The sequence below is a fragment of the Rana temporaria genome, chromosome 10 (genome assembly GCF_905171775.1).
Source record: "Rana temporaria chromosome 10, aRanTem1.1, whole genome shotgun sequence".
In the NCBI taxonomy this organism is placed as follows: Eukaryota; Metazoa; Chordata; class Amphibia; order Anura; family Ranidae; genus Rana; species Rana temporaria.
Genome location: NC_053498.1, coordinates 64,428,820 through 64,447,570, shown reverse-complemented (window position 1 = coordinate 64,447,570; position 18,751 = coordinate 64,428,820). Strand labels below are relative to the sequence as shown.

Sequence of the window (18,751 nt, the reverse complement as noted above, 5' to 3'; positions counted from 1 at the left end):
GCTCCGCTCTCTGCACATGTATTGCACAACAATGTTGTCAAGGAATAAATTATATTTAAGTGAACATTTTTGTGCCAGGAGTTCAGGTTTATCTAGTGGTGCAGCACAATGTATTTGATTTTTTTACATACTGTGCATTCTCATCAGTCCCTGCTCTCAAGGAGCTTACAATCGAAGGTCGTTATTGCAAATGTATGCATACTAGGGAAAATGTACCTACTGTACCAGCATGTCTTTTGGTTGTGAGAGGAAACAGGAGTGCCTGGAGCAAACCCACACAAGCACAGGGAGAACATGCAAACTCCATGCAGATAGTGTCCAAGTTGAGATTTGAGTTGAGAACCCCAGTGATGCAAGGCAGTTGTTCTAACCACTGAGCCACTGTGCTGCCTATCTATGTATCATTTACCTCTACTGTACTTTACCTACATGGCCATGCTACTGTGTTGAATTCATATCTAAGCACTACCCCTTTACTACCCAATACACTATTTGCAGATTATACATTTGTGTCGTTGAGCTTGTGCTTTTCTAAATTAGGAGGTCTTGATTTATGGGATGAATCGTATTTTAAGTTTATAGCACCTTGTTCTTGCATTAATTTATCTTATGCACTTTCACGTTTATCACTGTGCCTTAGGTGTGGTGTGAGATGAGCGAGGCTGAATTCACATTATCCGGACAGCTGCTGGAGTGCTTTACCACTATTGCAGCTGTCTATTTCTGGCTGTGGTAGGGGGCAGCATGGTGCGCGATCCGGCGCATCACACCACTATTTTTTCTCTTGAGTTTTGAACAAACTTTTTTTTTTATATACAAAACATACACTCCATTCATGCGCTGTACAGAAGCATGGTGCACTGCGCTGCCATAAAGTGCCACGTGATTCTGTGTGGTGTGCTGCGATAAAATGCAGCATGTCTACATTTTAGTGCAGGCCTAGGCTGCATTGCAGTTTGAAGAGGACACAAACAATTGGTCCCTGTGTGTCCTTGCAATAAAATATCTGTCACCACACAGTGTGAATTCAGCCTTAGAGCTACCCACAATGCTGCCAATTTCTGCCATAGTAGGGATAACATGCCAACTGAAGAACCTTCAGAAACCAACAACCAGCTATCCCTATGATATGCCGGCCCCTAAATCACTGCTGTATCCTGTAGTGGTAGTGATGTAGGACTAGTGGGAGGAACCATACCGTACAGCACATGACCAGGAACTCGACACTCATGGAAGTGTCATTCTCTGACAATTCTTCAGCCAATGATTTCTCAGTAGAACAGCAGCAATCAGTGGCGCAGGCAGAGGGAGGTGATGAGCTTTGTCCTTTGTTTTAGGTTTCAGTTTTAGCAACACAATTGCTCTAAGATATCAAGGTTTTAGACAATCGTGTCCATTAGCATAATCGGTCACTAAAGCGATAGTTGTTTGATGTAACAAAAAACATCTAGGTAAGCATCATGCTTGGTCAGAGAAAAGTAGCCTGCTCATATGCAAAGACTGCAGTCAAATTCAAAGGAGAAACAGGATTGTTTTCTGCAGATGTAATCCTAGAATGATCAACCACACTGCTGTTTAACGAGAAAGGTAAGATCAGCAGTCCCGGAGTAGTTATGAAGACACCTGGAATAAATCTTGACATTGACCCTAACCCACAGTTCATGCAGGGATGCGACAGACACACATGTAATGAAGGTACCATACCTGGGATGGTGGAGGGTGTGGTAGTTGTGGTGGTAGTGGTGGTGGTTGTTGTGGGAAGTGGGGGGGTAGTGGGGGGATCTGGATGGAAAAACAAGGAAAACAAAAACCAAATTAAAAAAAAAAACACATCACAAAAAGCACAATCTCAATGGGAAATCAGTGGGACATCAATGTTTCGATGGAAATCAGCACAATGTTAATAATGTGAAAACAACAACCATTTAGCAGGATATAATCAGGAAAGTATCCAGCAATGAATATGAAATTGTTGGGTAATTAATAGGATAATTAACACAACAGTAAAATACAAGGCAAAACGGAACTCAAACAAGAGATCAGCAGGATATTAACAATGTTGAGCTACAAAGGGCAATACATACTTACAGTGCACCAGGCTGAAATCAACAAATGGGCAACAGCAAATATGAAATAAGGGGTTTGATAGGTAATAAAAGAATGATGATAATAGTACACTTGAGAACACATGGACATACCAAGGTTTAGGATGCCAGTCACAAAACTGCAGCATTGTAAGCCATGTATAGTTTGTTTTAACTTAAAGTGGTAGTAAACTCTGCTTTTTGACTTGTAACTACAGTTAAGCTTATAATAAGGCTTACCTGTAGGTACAGTGAATATCTCCTAAACTTGCGGTGCTCAGGAGATATTCACACTTGAAGCAGCTGGGGACATTACTGCCACATGTGCACTGCACGCTCAACTGACAGCACATTGAATGTGCCATCCATTCAGATCGCTGTGCTGCGACTGACGTCACTGCGGGCTAGCCATTCAAAGGGCTGGAGAGTGCAAACCCAGAAGGAAGATCGGGTTAAGATGGAAGGGCCGACAGTGCCCGGCTGGAGTGCTTCGTAAGGTAAGTCCATCATAACGTGCTAGTATACTGTATGGTGCATATTAGCACATCATGCCTTAAACCACCCAGGGGCCCACATGTTAATTTTGTTTTTAATTCAGGAGTTTAGTATCGGGCTACTACTTTAAAGGGCAAGGAAAGTCTGTACACAAAAGGCACCCTACCCACAAGAGTGGTGCTTACTGTCTGCCCGTATCAACCTTCCTTCTAGAGTATGGCATTGGAGATTGCCAAGATTGAGCTTACACAGAAAGAAACAGATTAATTATTCTGTCTTTACAATGTCATACCGATTTTTTCTCCCTCAGTAGAAGAACTAAACCTATGCTGATATGTAACCTGCTGAGGTCTGGCCTTTTCTAGCCACGGTTTCTCAGCTGGCACTGGCTAACTGACCGTTTCCAGTGACCAGAAAGTCAACGATGACGTTTTCTTTCATTTAACATTTCTGGCTCCCTTCCACCCACAAGCGAAACATGAGAAATTGATGTTGGACTGGCACTGAGCAATCAAACTGAAAAGCAAAAAATAGTTTTGGATTGCACATCAGTCCACAGACAAGTCAGAGGGTCTGCCGTGCTCACACAGTGACCCCGCTCTGCCAGGAAGAGAGATAAATAGTGCGCTGTGACAGTGTGTCAGAAAACACACAAATTAATCCCAGCGCCTCGTCTCCTGATTGTGAGATATTCTGCTGAGTTTATGAACTTCTGGGGTCGGGAGATAGAGAAGGAAAACAAAGTAAGAACATCAAGGTAATAACCAACAATCTGTGTGTAAAATGTGTTAGCAGTTTACTACAGAAAACAAGTTTAGAGTATAAGCAAACCCACAAGAATTCAATTTGTTCTAAACTGAAATCTGATTGGTTTCTGCAAGTTGCTCCCCACTGCAAACCATCTCCATTCTCTGCATGTTCTAAGTGAATAAGCCTCCATAACCTGAGGAATGCTAAAATGGGGCACCATGAAAAGTGCTTCCACACCTGCCTTAAGAGACGCTAGAACAATCTTTAAAACAGTTTCATCTGTATCTGCCTGGATTTAAAGTGTAAGTTAAAACTCTATTTTATTTATATTTTTTATTTTCCTATTGGGTTGATTTCCCTTCACATTGTCTCATAGCCAAAACAGGAAACGAGAAGAAATCCCACCAATGGGGATCCTGAAGTGTCAGAACTAGTGTGCCCATTGAAAGATTTCCCCTCTATTACTATCCAGGTGTCAACCCCAAATTTGGGATTTTCTTTTACTTTCAATAATTATGGTAAACATGAAAAATAGAGAGGATGACTCTCTGTAACGGGGACACAGATGGCAATCAAAACTGACAGGTGTTCCAATCCCTCTCTACACTGTCCGGTACACTTCAGGACCCTTTCACACGAGCGGACTGCACCAGCGGATCAGCTTGACCAGCAGGAGATCTGTCCGTTGATCCCCGCTGAGCAGGTGGATGACAGGTCCATGTCTGCGCTGCATAAGCACAGCCCACTTTCGTCTATGGCTGGTCAGGTGGAAATACCATGAACTGCATTAATTCTTCATGGCATAGTTTCAACAAGGTGCTGGAGACATTCCTCAGAGATTTTGGTCCATATTGACATGATAGCATTGTTGGCACGAGATCTGGTGACTGTGGAGGCCATTGAAATACAGTAACCTCATTGTTATGTTCAAGAAACCAGTTTGAGGTGATTTGAGCTGTGTGACATGGGGCATTATCCTGGTGGAAGTAGCCACCAGAAGATGTGTACACTGTAGTCATAAAGGGATGGACATGGTCAGCAACAATACTCAGGTAGGCTGTGGCATTTAAACTATGCTCAATTGGTACTAAGGGGCCCAAGGTGTGCCAATAAAATATCCCCCACACCAAATTCTGACCCTACCATCTGAATGTTGCTGCTGAAATTGAGACTTTTCAGACCAGGCAACATTTTTCCAATCTTCTATTGTCCAGTTTTGGTGAGCCTGTGCGAATTGTAACCTCCGTTTCTTGTTCTTAGCTGACAGGAGTGGCAGCCAATGTGATCTTCTGCTTCTGTAGTCCATCTGCTTCAAGGTTTGATGTGCTGTGCATTCAGAGATGGTGTTCTGCATACCTTGGTTGTAACGAGTGTTTATTTGGAGTTACTGTTGCCTTTCTATCATCTCAAACCAGTCTGCCCATTCTCCTCTGACATCCAGGCATTTTCGTCCACACAATTGCTGCTCGCTGGACATTTTCTTTTTTTGGGATCATTCTCTGTAAACTCTAGTGATGGTTGTGCGTAAAAATCTCAGTCGATTTTTTTTCAATACTCAGACCAGGCTGTTTGCCACCAACAACCATGCCATGTTCAAAGTCACTTAAATCCCCTTTCTTTCCAATTCTGATGCTTGGTTTGAACTTCAGAAAGTGGTCTTCACCACGTCTAGATGTCTAAATGCATTCAGTTCATGCCATGTGATTGGCCGATTAGAAATTTGTCTTATCAGGCAATTGAACTGGTGTACTTAAAGTAGCTGGTGAGTGTACATTGCCTTAATAAAACAAACTCTTGTAAACCCCCAACAGTGCTCGGACCGGGAGGAGTGGCACAACTCAGGGAGCCAATCGGACTCTGCAGTATGTACAGACAGTGAATATGTGGACATGAACAGATGACAGAGGGAAGACCCCATCTGTGTTCTGCTGCTTTAATGGCTCACCTGTTAACTAGAGATGTGTCCTGATTCAGCACTTTTGACCAATGTGGACTGCTTCTGTAGCAGAGGTTAAAAATGCCTGTCAGGTATGCCTGAATCACAAGATATGCTGAACAAAATCAAATCAGGTAGAATAGTTCAACTATCTGTTCATATAACGATTCCTCCAATGTATTGATTTGTTTGAACTGGAGTTCAGCTTTAAGGTACGTGTACTCCAGTTATGTGATCTGAGAGTACCAAGCCAGACAATGACAGGACACTAGCATTTTTAGAACATGGAGCCCGCAAAATCTTGCAATGTAAGAGACACATTTATGTATCAATGCAACACACATTCCTCACTGTCTACATTCTATCCAAACTCAGTACTCAGACTCAGAAAAGTATTTTAAAGTATACCTAAAAAAAGTACTACATTTGGTGGATAGTGGGTGTCACACTAGTAAGCCAAGTACCTTTTTCTGCTGTGATCTTTAAGGCTATTACACTATCTGCATCTATTCTGGCACTCAGCCTTTTCAAACTTATCATCTTTCATACCCTAATGAATAGAGTACAATACTCCTGAAACATGTTGGCTTCTAACAAAGTACTTTCAGGACCGTAATGGAGTGTATAGTCCTGCTCATTTGACTTATTTGTCACTTCTCAACTAATATTGATCCATAAAGCATAGGCCTACTCCCTTAACTTAGGAGCATCAGAGAGCATTTACCCTCTAAACTCTATAACAGGAGATTGGAACAGTTATCTTTAAAATGCAGCCCTCCTCCCCAGCAAGTCTTACAAGTTTTATACTTGCATGTCCATGATAGATTGAGATTTTCACGATGTGTGACATACAGGTTCTTGACAAAAAGCATGGCTGATCTGCTAATGCACGGCTGGCCTGCTTATGCACAACATATTTCCTACGGATTCTATTCAATGTTAGCCTCAATGTTTTTTGAGGAAATAACAGAAAATCCACTCCCTACTGGGAGCTTTTAGTTAGGCTTTATGGTAAGATAAATTGAGACGTTACAGGACTTGCTGAAGAAGGGGGACCTGTAGTTTAAAGATGGCTGACTAAATCTGCTTCATTTAAAATGTAGGCAGATGGAAGGCTCCCTTCCATCCTATAAACACTGTACCAGACACCAGCCAGCATGAGGGATTATGGATGGAGAAAAAAATATAGATAATGAAAGGAGGACCAAAGAGTATGCAAAACCCTCATATCAATACCACTCCTCGTTGTCCATTAAGCTTACTGCAGTGCTCATTACAGTGTATTGGTTGCGTTAACTGCCTTTGGTCTACTAGGCATTTTTTCTTTAACCTGTATTGTAAGGAACACATGAGCATTTATTTGTTGACCTTTTGTTAGCTGTCTGTCATGTTTTATTACTTCTTTCTAAAGCTTGCCATAGATCAAATTTGGCCGATTCAGCAGGGACCGGACGACTTTCGATCCATCTACTGTTCCTTTTCCAGAGAAGTTGATTTATTGATTGAATTATATCAAACCAGCTTGATGGCAAATTTCCCTTCATTCAGCTGCAGTGCTGATCGGTGTTCTGTGTATTCTGACAGAGGTACAGCGGTGAGGATTCCTTCATCCACCTCACTTGTGCGGCTGGCAAAATCCTCTTTATTTTATTGTTTTGATCAGCCTGCTAGCTGGTCAAAAAAAATAATAATCAAAAAACGAATCAATGTATGGCACATCCTTAGTCACTTGTCTGAAACAAGTACACTAAATCAGAAAAGTCAGTGGAAAGTTAGAATTACTTATGTGCACGCTTATTTTGGGTCTGCGAATTGAAGGACTGAAAAAAGTCAGAAGCAGCACTTTGTAAGCATTTTGTATTTTCACAGAACACCGTTTCCCAAATTACATCAACATTTCCACATACAGTATATTATCAATATTTTATATTGAATACCGCTGTCTTACGGCAAAATATAAGAGCCTGATAAATATTTGAGAATACAATATTGTGCAGCATATTTACAAAACCACACACATTGAATATACGCCCCTATGTGATGCAAACATTTCAAGATTTGCAGTGGTTAGTAAATGTTGCCAGCAACTGCTTTATTGTTGTGTTACAATTCATCCAGATTTTTTTTTTTTGTATTAGTACAGTAAAACCTTGGATTGCGAGCATAATAATTTGTAACATGCATGCAATCCAAAGCACTTGTATATCAAAGCAAATTTCCCCATAAGAAATAAATGAAACTCAGATGATTTGTTCCACAACCATTTATTCATAAGTCCTTCCGTTTATAGTCCATATAAAAACATCATTATAGCAATGTGATGGAAGCCCCTACAAAGGGATTAGAAGCAAAATCCATTAGGAGATACAGAGTATAAAAGAGAAGAGAGGTTCCTCCAAGTGTAGCAATATAGTTACATTTAATGAAGGTACAACATTTAGCAACTCACATGGCTGATGAGTAAAATAGGGACATCCAAGTAAAGCGAGGCTTTAAGCACTCATGGAGCGCAGTGTGGAAGGGATAAGGTGGATGGCAGTGCAGAGGATGGTCTATGTGGTAAGCTTTATCCCAGATGCCTGCCTATTTAGATATGCCTGTTTTAAACATCAACCATGTGAGTTGCTAAATGTTGAACCTTCATTAAATGTAACCATATTGCTACACTTAGAGGCGCCTTTCTTATATTTTATACAAAGTTGTGACATGACGCTACTTGTAGATCAAGACATCGCTTGTATATAAAGTCAAAATGTATTAAAAAATGTTGCTTGTCTTGCAAAATGCTCTCAAACCAAGTTACTCTCAAACCAAGGTTTTACTGTATTATCATTCCTCTGACAATTACACATGCAGTCACATGAATTTAGTCGTAGGTGAATAGGGAAATAAAACTCAGATCCTTTAATGCAATAGGAGCCATATGCATTTCTATTTTATGTAAGCCAAGCCCTCATATTAGATTGCCTTAACATAAATGTTTTTGGGGCATCAAGTGCTGGAATGCGCATTAGCGGCAGAAAAGAGTAGGTCCTAATTGTTAGCTCGTAGTATTTAGTAATTTCAACAGCTCTTTTGTTTTAATGTAATTTCAAGCTTTGCTGTTCAACTAAAATTCTCCTTAAAGTCGTTTCATAATTTTGTGTGCACAAATTTACTTTCAAAGTGCTCTTGGCTTTTTTCTTATCCTAGCAAAAAATGATAGCTTTTTAGTGAATTAATTTATTTTATAATGTTTTCAGTGTATAATTATCTGACGTTAAAGTATGGAGAATTTTCCATTTTAGCCAAGTTTTAATTGTGTGTTTTAAATTAAATCAGTTGATTTGGCAATATTAGCACTGCACTCTGCTCTAATATTTCTTAGTGGTGGTAGTAATATTAGCAACTGGAACAGGTAAAACTGTAGACTGTATTAACCGGTATAAAATGCCTGTATGGCAATCCACACATGTTCTTTACGTAAAACTGTCGTTGCTTAGAAGAGCTATAGACAGCAATTTTTCAAACTGAAGGCTTCATCGACAGCAGAAAATGATTTGAGCTTGCGGAAGCCAATGCAGCCTGTAGATGGCAGTGATGCAGCCTATAGTAGGCAGTGAACCTCTATTTAATACTATAATTGTTTGATACAATTTTAGTTTAAAAAAAAATAGCACACTTATCAAAAATGTAATTCTATACAAATAATTTGGCCTGGTCACCTGGGCTTTGATGGCCCCTGGACGCCGGAGGTTAAAGGCAATTTAAGGTCTTTTTAACACTTTTAGATATATCAGTGAACATAAGCCACAGATGCTGCCAATGTTTACTGCTAGGGAATGAGCTTGACATCTTTCAGTGTGGAAAATAATAGACGGCATTTATATTGCTAACTGAGAAGACCTTCAGCAGGGATGTTGACCTCATTCCCAGACATCCCACTAGAGAAAGACCTCAACTGTAAAATTCAATTTTAAAAATACGGAACATTTTTCCTCATCATACTTTCTAAAGTGTAAAGTGTTGCGTTGTAACTTAAATGTACAGTATATTCAGCAAAAATGCACTTGAGTGTTCCCTTAGTAAGTGCCTTATAAGTATGAAAGCTGGAGCAGAGAAACACAGATGGTGTTGCCTACAGCAATGAGATACTAGCTATTTTGTTTACAGTGCACTAAAAACAATAGCTGAAATCCGATTAATTACCTTGAGTAACAGAGAGCTGCTCCTTTTCCTTCAGGTATTATGTGTGACCTCTATCTGTCACTATGGAACATCTTGCTTTAATGTGCCATGATGCACAAAGGTCAACTGAGTGCAGAGAAATATCTCGGTTTTTGCAGAAAGATTTTGATGTTGGGCACATTCTGATTCACTTTTCACAGCTCAGAGGTTTAAAAGGGAAAAAAAATAAAGCTGCATAGATGTCCTAAGCACTGCTAGAATTTTTGCTTCAAAGGGAATAAATGAGTAACTGAATTATATTTCAAACAGTCCATATAATCACATGCTGTTTAAAATCTTGCACAATCTACACCAAGAATGTCACCCAAAACCCAGAAGTCAAGAAGACTTCAAAAAAGTATAAAAATAAAACATTAGTTGAAGCTTTAACCTGTTGAGCAAAGTTTTCTATAGCTACAAATAGGTCCCATGATTAGGGGACTTAAATAGTGTCAAATGAGTCTCTCAAAGTGGACGTTCAGTAATTTTTTCAAATTTCCATGTATTAAATATTCTGCTCTTATTGTTTTAACTTTGGATAGTAAAATATTTTATCCCAGCCAGTAAATAACTTATACAGCCCACTTCTTATGTGTCATAAGAGGGCCAATGAGAGCTGCAGGGCTGCAGTTGTGCTTTTGTGTGTCTGTGTCAATCCAGGAAGTGAATAGGCAGCAGCTTCAGCTGCCCACAGTTAAAATGGCTGCAGCCAGAGCTTGTGGAGGGCGATGTCTGCAGTATATTTGGCACAGTATAGTTATATTAAGTACAGAATCACAGTATATAAAAAATAATATGCAAAGTGGTTGGAGGGAAGCTTTAGAATGGCAAAGATGTTTTTATTACAAATTAAATGAGCAGACTGCAGTTGTTCTTTAAAAATAGGCACCCCTTCGTGCCCCCCATTACCCCACTAACAGACTTAAGATCACTGGTTAATGGGTGTTGATGCTGCTGCCTACACCAGGCCAAGTGCCACTTGTTTGCCCAGTCTTCCACAAGCCTAGAAGATAGGATCATTATTGAAATAAAAAAAAAAGGTCTGTAATGTGTCAGTACACCAAAAATATTGCATGTGGCTAAGGCCGCGTACACACGGTCGGTCCATCCGATGAGAACGGTCCAAAGAACCGTTCTCATCGGTTAACCGATGAAGCTGACTGATGGTCTGATGTGCCTACACACCATCAGTTAAAAAACCGATCAAGTCCAACGCGGTGACGTAAAACACGACATGCTGAGAAAAATTAAGTACAATGCTTCCAAGCATGCGTGAACTTGATTTTGAGCATGCACGGGTTTTGAACCAATGCTTTCGCGTACTAAACGTCGGTTTTGACTGATCGGTTAGGCGTCCATCGGTTCAATTTTAAAGCAAGTTCTAAATTTTTCGACCGAAGGATAACGGACCGATGGGGCCCACACACGGTCGGTTTGGACCGATGAAACTGAACTTCAGTCCATTTTCATCGGTTTTGTCCGAACGTGTGTACAGGGCCATATAAAGCATTAGTACCCAGGAGTGCTGTGATACAAGGTATGTACTAGGACATTCAGAGTAGCTTTGGAATGTCAGGGGGGAAGGTATTTGAGCAGTAAGTGCATAAAGTAAATTTATTTAAGGATCATATCTTTACCAGAATATACATTTTGACTACAGTGTAGCAGCACCTTTAATCTCACTTTCACGGAACCCCATAACACTTCATTTGAGTGCTTCCATCAATACACTGCTTCCTCCAGTCTGGACCTTCAGATATTACAGTTACATGTTGTAACCAAGAACCAGGCAAAACTAGCTCAGTTACAAAACTGCATCATGGAATGTTTTATTAGACAATGATACAGCTTTTTATACACTTGAAACGTAGGTTCCCCCCTCCTGATCATATTACCCTAACAATACAAACTGTAACCAGAAACATAAATTAACATGAGCTAATTAACTACTCATTTAACCAGCCTAGGTGACTTTGAGGTCGTCTCCTAGCTCACAAACTACAATACACATCATCATAAATATAAACACAGGGCACCATCACAAAATAGCAGGAGACCACCAGTAGCAGACATTCTGTTTCCTACATTGTACAGGGGCCAATGTGATGAGCTCTTTCAATTAACATGTATAGTTCAGAATCAAATAAACCAGGAATAGTCTTTGTATATTTCCTGGGAGATATTGTGAATAAATATTACTGTCCCATTTTAAGTAATCTAAACCACATTCTCAATATCCATTAGTAGCTGCCCATCATTTTCTTGGTCACCCTGTGCACAGGGTCACTTATACATAAGAGGGGCCTAGGGAGGTGAAACAAGGGTTTCCCAACCTCTTCAAGGGATTCTGGGGTCCACGGGCCCCCCACCCAAAGCAACTCCCGTCACATCTCCCATTTTGGCAGCAGACTAACACAGGAGGGGACCCCATTCAGGTTGACTCCGAAGTTAGTCTGTAGTTTCAGTCCCCCAATGCCCATACTCACACAGTACCACAAATAAATTGTCTCAAACAGATCATTACCCAGCCAGCCAACCTCTGCCTTTATTGTATAACATACCCGCTTTCTTGGGGGAAGTACATACTGGCTCTTCTCCCTGGAGTCCTTTCAACCGCTGAAGAGAAGACACTGATCATGCTGTTGGGGATCTGGGCCGACTGCCCAGCATCCCTGGGGTATACAGGTGGAGACTGCAGTTCCATCCACATCCATGGGAAATCCATCCTTTGTTAGTTGAGGGCAGAGGCCAGCAGCACTCTGTCCTGTTGCCAGCGGTTCAGCTGGGCATAGGAGCTTCACTACATCAGCTTGTCGCTGGGGAGGGAGGCCGCCTGCCCCAGATCCCTGTAACTCCGCAGTTGGTGCTGGGCAGAGGTTAGCAGAACTCTGCCCTGTTGCCAGCACTTCTGCTGGGTTTCTGTTCGTGGAGACCGCAGGCCCATCCACCGAAACCAGCTCAAGCTGCCACTGTGAGGTGTCAATTGCATTCTCTTCCTGGAGCTCCTGCGGAGTGGATTGTTATGCACAGAGGCCAGTAGTATTCTGCCCTGTTAGTACTTCAGCGGTCACATCATCCATTCTAACTGTTGAGGAGGGAAAAGAGTTTCCTCAACTCTGGCTGAGTGTTGAGGGGTGAAGACGACAACTTCCTCTCCCTTCTCCCCCTGGTGACTGCCACCTCCTCACCCTGGTCCTCCAGAACTGCTGCAGGTGTGGGGCAGAGGTCTTGGACCCTCTGTCCAGTTGCCGGCGCTTCAGCCTAGGTGACTCAGAGGTCGTCTCCTAGCTCACAAACTACAATACACATTATCATAAGTATAAACACAGGACACCTTCACACAACAGCAGGATACCACCAGTAGTAGACTATCCATCTCCTACACTGTACAGAGGCCAATGTGATCAGCTCTTTCAATTAACATGTATAGTTCTGAATCAAATAAACCAGGAATTGTCTTTGTGTTTTTCCTGGGAGATATTGTGGATAAATGTTACCATCCCATCTGAAGTAATCTAATCCACATTCTCAATATCCAGTAGAAGCTGTCCAATGGACACAGGGTGACTTATACATAAGAGGGGCCTGGGGAGCTGAAACATGGGCTTCCCAACCTCTCCAAGGGATTCTGGGTTCCATGCCCCCCCCCCTCCCCACACCCAAAGTGACTCCAGTCACACTCACAACTAGCTTTAAGCTGAATTTAAATGTCTAATTTAATGCCTACTGTATAATCTGACTACCAATCTGATTGCTGGCTAGTGTGTAGTGGTTAAAGTTTAACAGTTATTATATGTCTCTCTTCCATGGGTAGGTCACCCTGGTGAATTCAGACCAGCCAGAAAAGAGCTCCAAGTTAGAGAGGGTAAAGAGATGGTAATGTATTGGTTATATCATAGACAGAGCGTGATTAGAAAAGCTAATTCGCACACCAGCCCTCAAAATTTACCCAGGAAACTTTGATAGACAGATCACCCATCCAATCCTGGGATGGGTGATCTGTCTATCAAAGTGCCCGGACAAGGGGGGAGGGACTGTATATGACGCGCCCGGCGGGGAACACAGCTATTGAATTGAAAGCTGTAATGTTCCCCGCGCTCTGAAAAAACAGACGGTGGCGGCTCTGGCTCCTCTCCTACCCAGCACAGGTAGGCTGCAGCGGGGGGGGGGGGACTCTGGCTGCAAAGCGGGGGGGACTCTGGCTGCAATGCGGGGGGGACATTTTGCTGCATTGGTAGACATGGGCACGCTGCATTTTTGGGTACGGATAAAGTTGTTGTTAATATTTATTTGTATAACTTAATTCTGCATAAAACATTTAAGTGTAATTTCATGACATTTATGAGGGCGAGTCTAGGGGCGGGATTAGGGGGCGGGACATGGTAGGGGTTGGGCGGAGGAACTGATGGCGAGTACTTCTTGAGGCCTGGCTAGTAGCTCAGGACTTGAAATTTTGAGCCCTGAGTACACCATCGGTGTACAGAATGCCCTTAGAAATATAATTTTCAAGTGCAATTGGCTCACTGATTCTCCCAGAAGTCTACACTAAGATACAAGTCACATTTTAGGCATATACTGTAATAGGAATAACAGTTTTAGTGAGATAAACCCCAAGGGTTAAATACATCTAAGGAGATTCAGACCCTGCAGCTTTTCTCATTAGGGCACAGAGTGCACCAGGTTATTATAATGAACCAGATATAAAGCAGATGTATTCCCCTAGTGCCCAGTGAGCAGGACGACTACTACCCATGTCAACGGCTTAAAAAAAAAAACTCCCTCAGTAAAGTGAGTACAGATTTGTCCTCCAGTAGTCAGGATGCATCAGATTATTTTTTTCACAGAGAGGATTGTGCAGAATCCTCTAGTGAGTATTGTTTGAATAGTTTATTTTTGTAGTAACCAGATATTTGTAGGATTATTTGTCAGGGACCACTGTGCAGAAACTATACTTTCTTAGCAAAGCAGTGTGCAAGATGAATATTCCCATACCACGATGTGTGCAGCAGGATTATTCCCTGTGCAATCAGTGTGCAGCAAGATTATTCCCTGGTAATAAGCATGTAGCAGGATTATTCTCACAGTAATCAGTGTGCAACAGGATAAATCCCCCAGTAATCGAGAGTGCAGCTAGATAATTCTCCCAGAAATGTGTGCGTGCAACAGGATTCCCCCCCCCCCCCCCTCCCCGCTTTCATATGGGAAGCCCAGTGTTTCCAATTAGAGTGTGGTGTTTCTATAGCTACAATAAGCAAGACACCTCTATGTCATAGAGTGAAAAGATTAGCCAATTACAGAAATGGCAGTATTTACACAAATATATTTTGCTTCTAAGTAATGAGTGGATCTCCTCCTTCACCCATTCACATGACTGTTCTGGTGTGCTTACATTTCTAAAAGGACAGTAGCATTTTCTTCAGATGTCTGCACTAGACACGACCGTGTTCAGCATAATCCAGCCATTCTCTTGACATTTTCCAAAGCGATAAAATAAACAATAAGGTGTTAAATTGGGGAGCACTTTCATGTTCCTGCTGCCACCTGTTAATGAATCACTGTTCCCCAGGTCCTGATGAAAGGGATGCGGAGAAGTAATCTTGCTTTGAACTTGTGACGATGGTAGGGTGAGTAGGGAGTGCAGCGCCATACTCTGCGTGTGATATGAGGAGTTAGCAGGATGTCAGCCTCCAATCAGAGGCACATCTGGAAGTCTCTTTATCTCTCCCAAAGCCGGCCTGTCTGTAATTAATACATCAAACCCTTAATTACAGACAGCACTTTTATGAGTGCTCAGGGAATATGGCTGCAGAATGGTGTCACTGTCAAGATGACAAAGACAAATAGAAGACAAAGTGACAGCTTAATGTGGTACTGAGTCTTACTATGAAATGTGCGTGGATGGATATGGATATAACTATATTCATACAAGCCACTGATACATAAATGTATACAAATCTAAAGGAAAATTATCACTAACAAATTATCTGTCATGTTCAATAATGGAGTTCAGGCTAGTGATGCACTAACCATCTCAGATAACAAATTCAATCATCTTGTCTCCTGTTGCTCCAATACTGAAAATCTGTAGCATAGAGAGAAATATTCTCTCAGCATGCTGGAAAATCTCTGTTATGCAAGAATAAATGCTTTTATTAAAAGGGTAATTCTACTTTTGTGGGGACAAAAATGGCAAATAAAGAACAAATTATATAGTGTATACAATTGCGATACAAGTCATATTGTAATTGAATGTCATTAAGAATTACCTTTCGGAGGAAAAAGAGTAACCGCTCTAGGTGGGTGTGTTGGGAAAATCAGCAGCAGTTCAGGAAATCAAGGGTGCTGGCAATGCACAAAGCAATTGATATAAGGAAGGACGGGATGGACAGCCACACTCCAAGAAAAACCATAAGGTTGTCTTTATTGTAAAAATGGATAAAACATGCACTACAAGACAAGCAGAACACAGGGAAAACAGCCACACTCCAATTAGTGCTTAGTCATGGCTCAGCACTGACTAAGCACTAATTGGAGTGTGAAACGCGTAGGCTGTTTTCCCTGTGTTCTGCTTGTCTTGTAGTGCATTTTTTATCCATTTTTACAATAAAGACAACCTTATAGTTTTTCTTGGAGTGCGGCTGTCCCTCCTGTCTTTCCTTATATCAAGAATTACCTTTCCTTTTCAATCTGCAGCCGCTGTAATTTTCTATAAATGCAATGCAATATGGCTACCTGGAGTTGTTCTGTACACAGAATGTGTACTGACCACTCCCCAGAAGCATCATTTCCTGCTTGTGTGATTGACTCACCAATTTCCCCAGAAGTCTGCCAAAAATACAAGTCAGATTTCAGGCATCTCCGTGCGCCCCCACCTCCCCTGCCGCATGATCGCATTTGGCCGCGCCGGCTGGTAATTGAGGCCGCGGCCTTCTGCAGGCCTATGGTTCCTTCTGTAATCTGGCACCATCTTGTGGTGGCCGTTGGTATGACAAGACAACCAGCAATGCTAATAGAGCTTCCCCTGTCTGTTTTCACTGCCATCTCCTTCCCTCCAATTAGAACCCCCAAACATTATATATATATATATATATATATATATATATATATATATATATATATATATATATATATATATATATATATATATATATATATATATATATATTATTTTAACACCCGACATACATAAATATCAAAGGCTGTCTTACGATCAGCTTCCACTAACCTCCAGCACAGCTATTCACTCAATGGGATAAAGTGGGCCAACACTTTAAGGCAAGCAGGATCACACATCCTAGTGTAGTGCAAGGAGGCACAGCCTACGTGAGAGAGTTGCAATCTCTGCTTTGAATTCAGGAGCAGTGCAGCATCTTTGCCTATCATTACAAGAGTGGCATTAGATAAACTTCACTGGCAGGATTAACAGATTTGTGGGACTTTGCAGAGGGGCCAAAAGAAAACTAAAAACATATGCACCTTTAACTATGTGATGCAGAACATCTGCTTATTAGGGGCTATGAAACGTTTACTGAAATATTTAGCTGAAAAATTATGTAACTTAACTGGAGAACAGCTGGTTTGTCTATCCTTAAACTACTGAGGGCCAAAAAGAAGTAGGTGGAGGAGGGCAGCAAGTGGCCCATAAAAACACCAGTTTGACATTCCTGGGCTACAGCTACATTGGAGGTTCTCAGTAGCTCAATCCTGCTACTAAAACTGCTAGGAATGACCTGCTAGATGTAGCAAATGATCATTTAACAGATGGAAATAATGGCTTCCTGTGCCTTAAGCTACACAAGCAGCAAGTAGTAGTGATCAATCTCTCATGACTATATACGTTTAATATATTATGCTGATACAAATATAGTTTCTTTCATAGGTGTGTTACTATGGCTATTTTTATAGACTTTTTTTTGCATTAATATGGAGTAACATTTTAGCTACATGTGTTGTTCTAAGAAGTTAGGCCTCCCCTATTGATATGCTAGCAAACCTATTGGGTTGGTTTGTGAAACAGCTGTCTGCAGGACTTCGGAGTCTCCTGGGAGACATACAGAGGTCTTTTAAGCTTCTATGCTTTATTGCAAAGAAGTGATTGTGAAGTGCTTGTTTTATTTTTAAACAAGCAGCATGTTCTACTTCCCTCCTCTGTTCCAGCCTGGATCCTCCTCTTCTCGGGTCCCTCTTCGGCTCTCCTGACCCCTCCGTCCTGTTGAGTGCACCCACAGCAAGCAGCTTGCTGGTGGATTTTATCTTAATGCATCTCTATCTCTGGTGTACTCTGGTGGTACAAATCTTTCACCATTACAAATTTTACATGGATAGTACTATACCCCATTGTCAAAACTGTTCCCCTATACATCACCCAGCTGTTGGAGGGAATGGGGCAACCCCGGCTTCTTACTGCATATATAGTGGTCATGCCCTATGGAACCACTGTTCTAAAAATATGTATTTTTGTTTCTGTCCTCCATATCTCAGACCACTATAGACTGCAATCCAGCTACAGCACTCTTTCTTTTATATCACAAATCTTGTGCCCTAACACACACCTCATTCATTGTTCTTGGCCTCATCACAGCCAGATGGACTATTGTCACAGCCTGGAAGAAATAAACCCTGCCTGACCGGTCCCTCTTTATACAATACCCCAACACAATTTAAATTGATGTTTGCCATCAAAAATTGCAAACATTCAGCTTTTTAGAAGCAGTGACGTGTATGGTTGAATTACCCAGAATGTACAGCATGAATTTCATCTCCTCAATACATTTTCTTCCCATACCCAATTTAATTGTTCATAGATGTCAAGAAAATAAGTGATACTATGTTGGTGTTACCTATCCGATGACCTTTCTCCAATACTTGGACTTGTATTTCATGTACCCTACAGGACATTCAACATTTTTACATATTATGTTTATTATACTGTATTTTGTGTACATCTGGTCTTCCCAGCTTCATGGCATACGCACAAAATAATGTAAAATTTACATTTTGTTGTATATATTTTTGGGCGCTCATGCGCATATTTTGCACTTCTTTTTATAATTTTAATAACACTCAGTCATTAAAAAAAAAAGGGTTGATGCAGTTTTCAGTGCACTGGTATGCATTGGCAGCCCTTTAAAACTGAACAGGCTGCCTTAATGTAGCGCATGTTAAAGCACAGCATAACAGTGCATCAATGTAGAGGGGCCCCAAAGCAAATTTGTCTTGAGAGAAATATGGAGATTGCCACTCAATTGTAAAAATGTTAAATGCCTGAATGTATCTAGCC

General features: G+C 41.3%; 1 protein-coding gene across 7 annotated transcripts in view; it reads right to left on the bottom strand.

Moving 5' to 3' along the window:
* Positions 1-18,751, bottom strand: part of CADM1 (cell adhesion molecule 1) — a 427,454-nt gene that overhangs the window by 85,656 nt on the left and 323,047 nt on the right. For 5 of the 7 annotated variants that reach the window (XM_040325375.1, XM_040325377.1, XM_040325376.1 and 2 more), the window contains one exon: positions 1,705-1,782. The exons of the other annotated variants lie outside the window; for them this stretch is intronic. In XM_040325375.1, the coding sequence (XP_040181309.1) occupies positions 1,705-1,782 (78 nt within the window). The remainder of the gene's footprint in view (positions 1-1,704; positions 1,783-18,751) is intronic. 7 annotated transcript variants of the gene reach the window in all.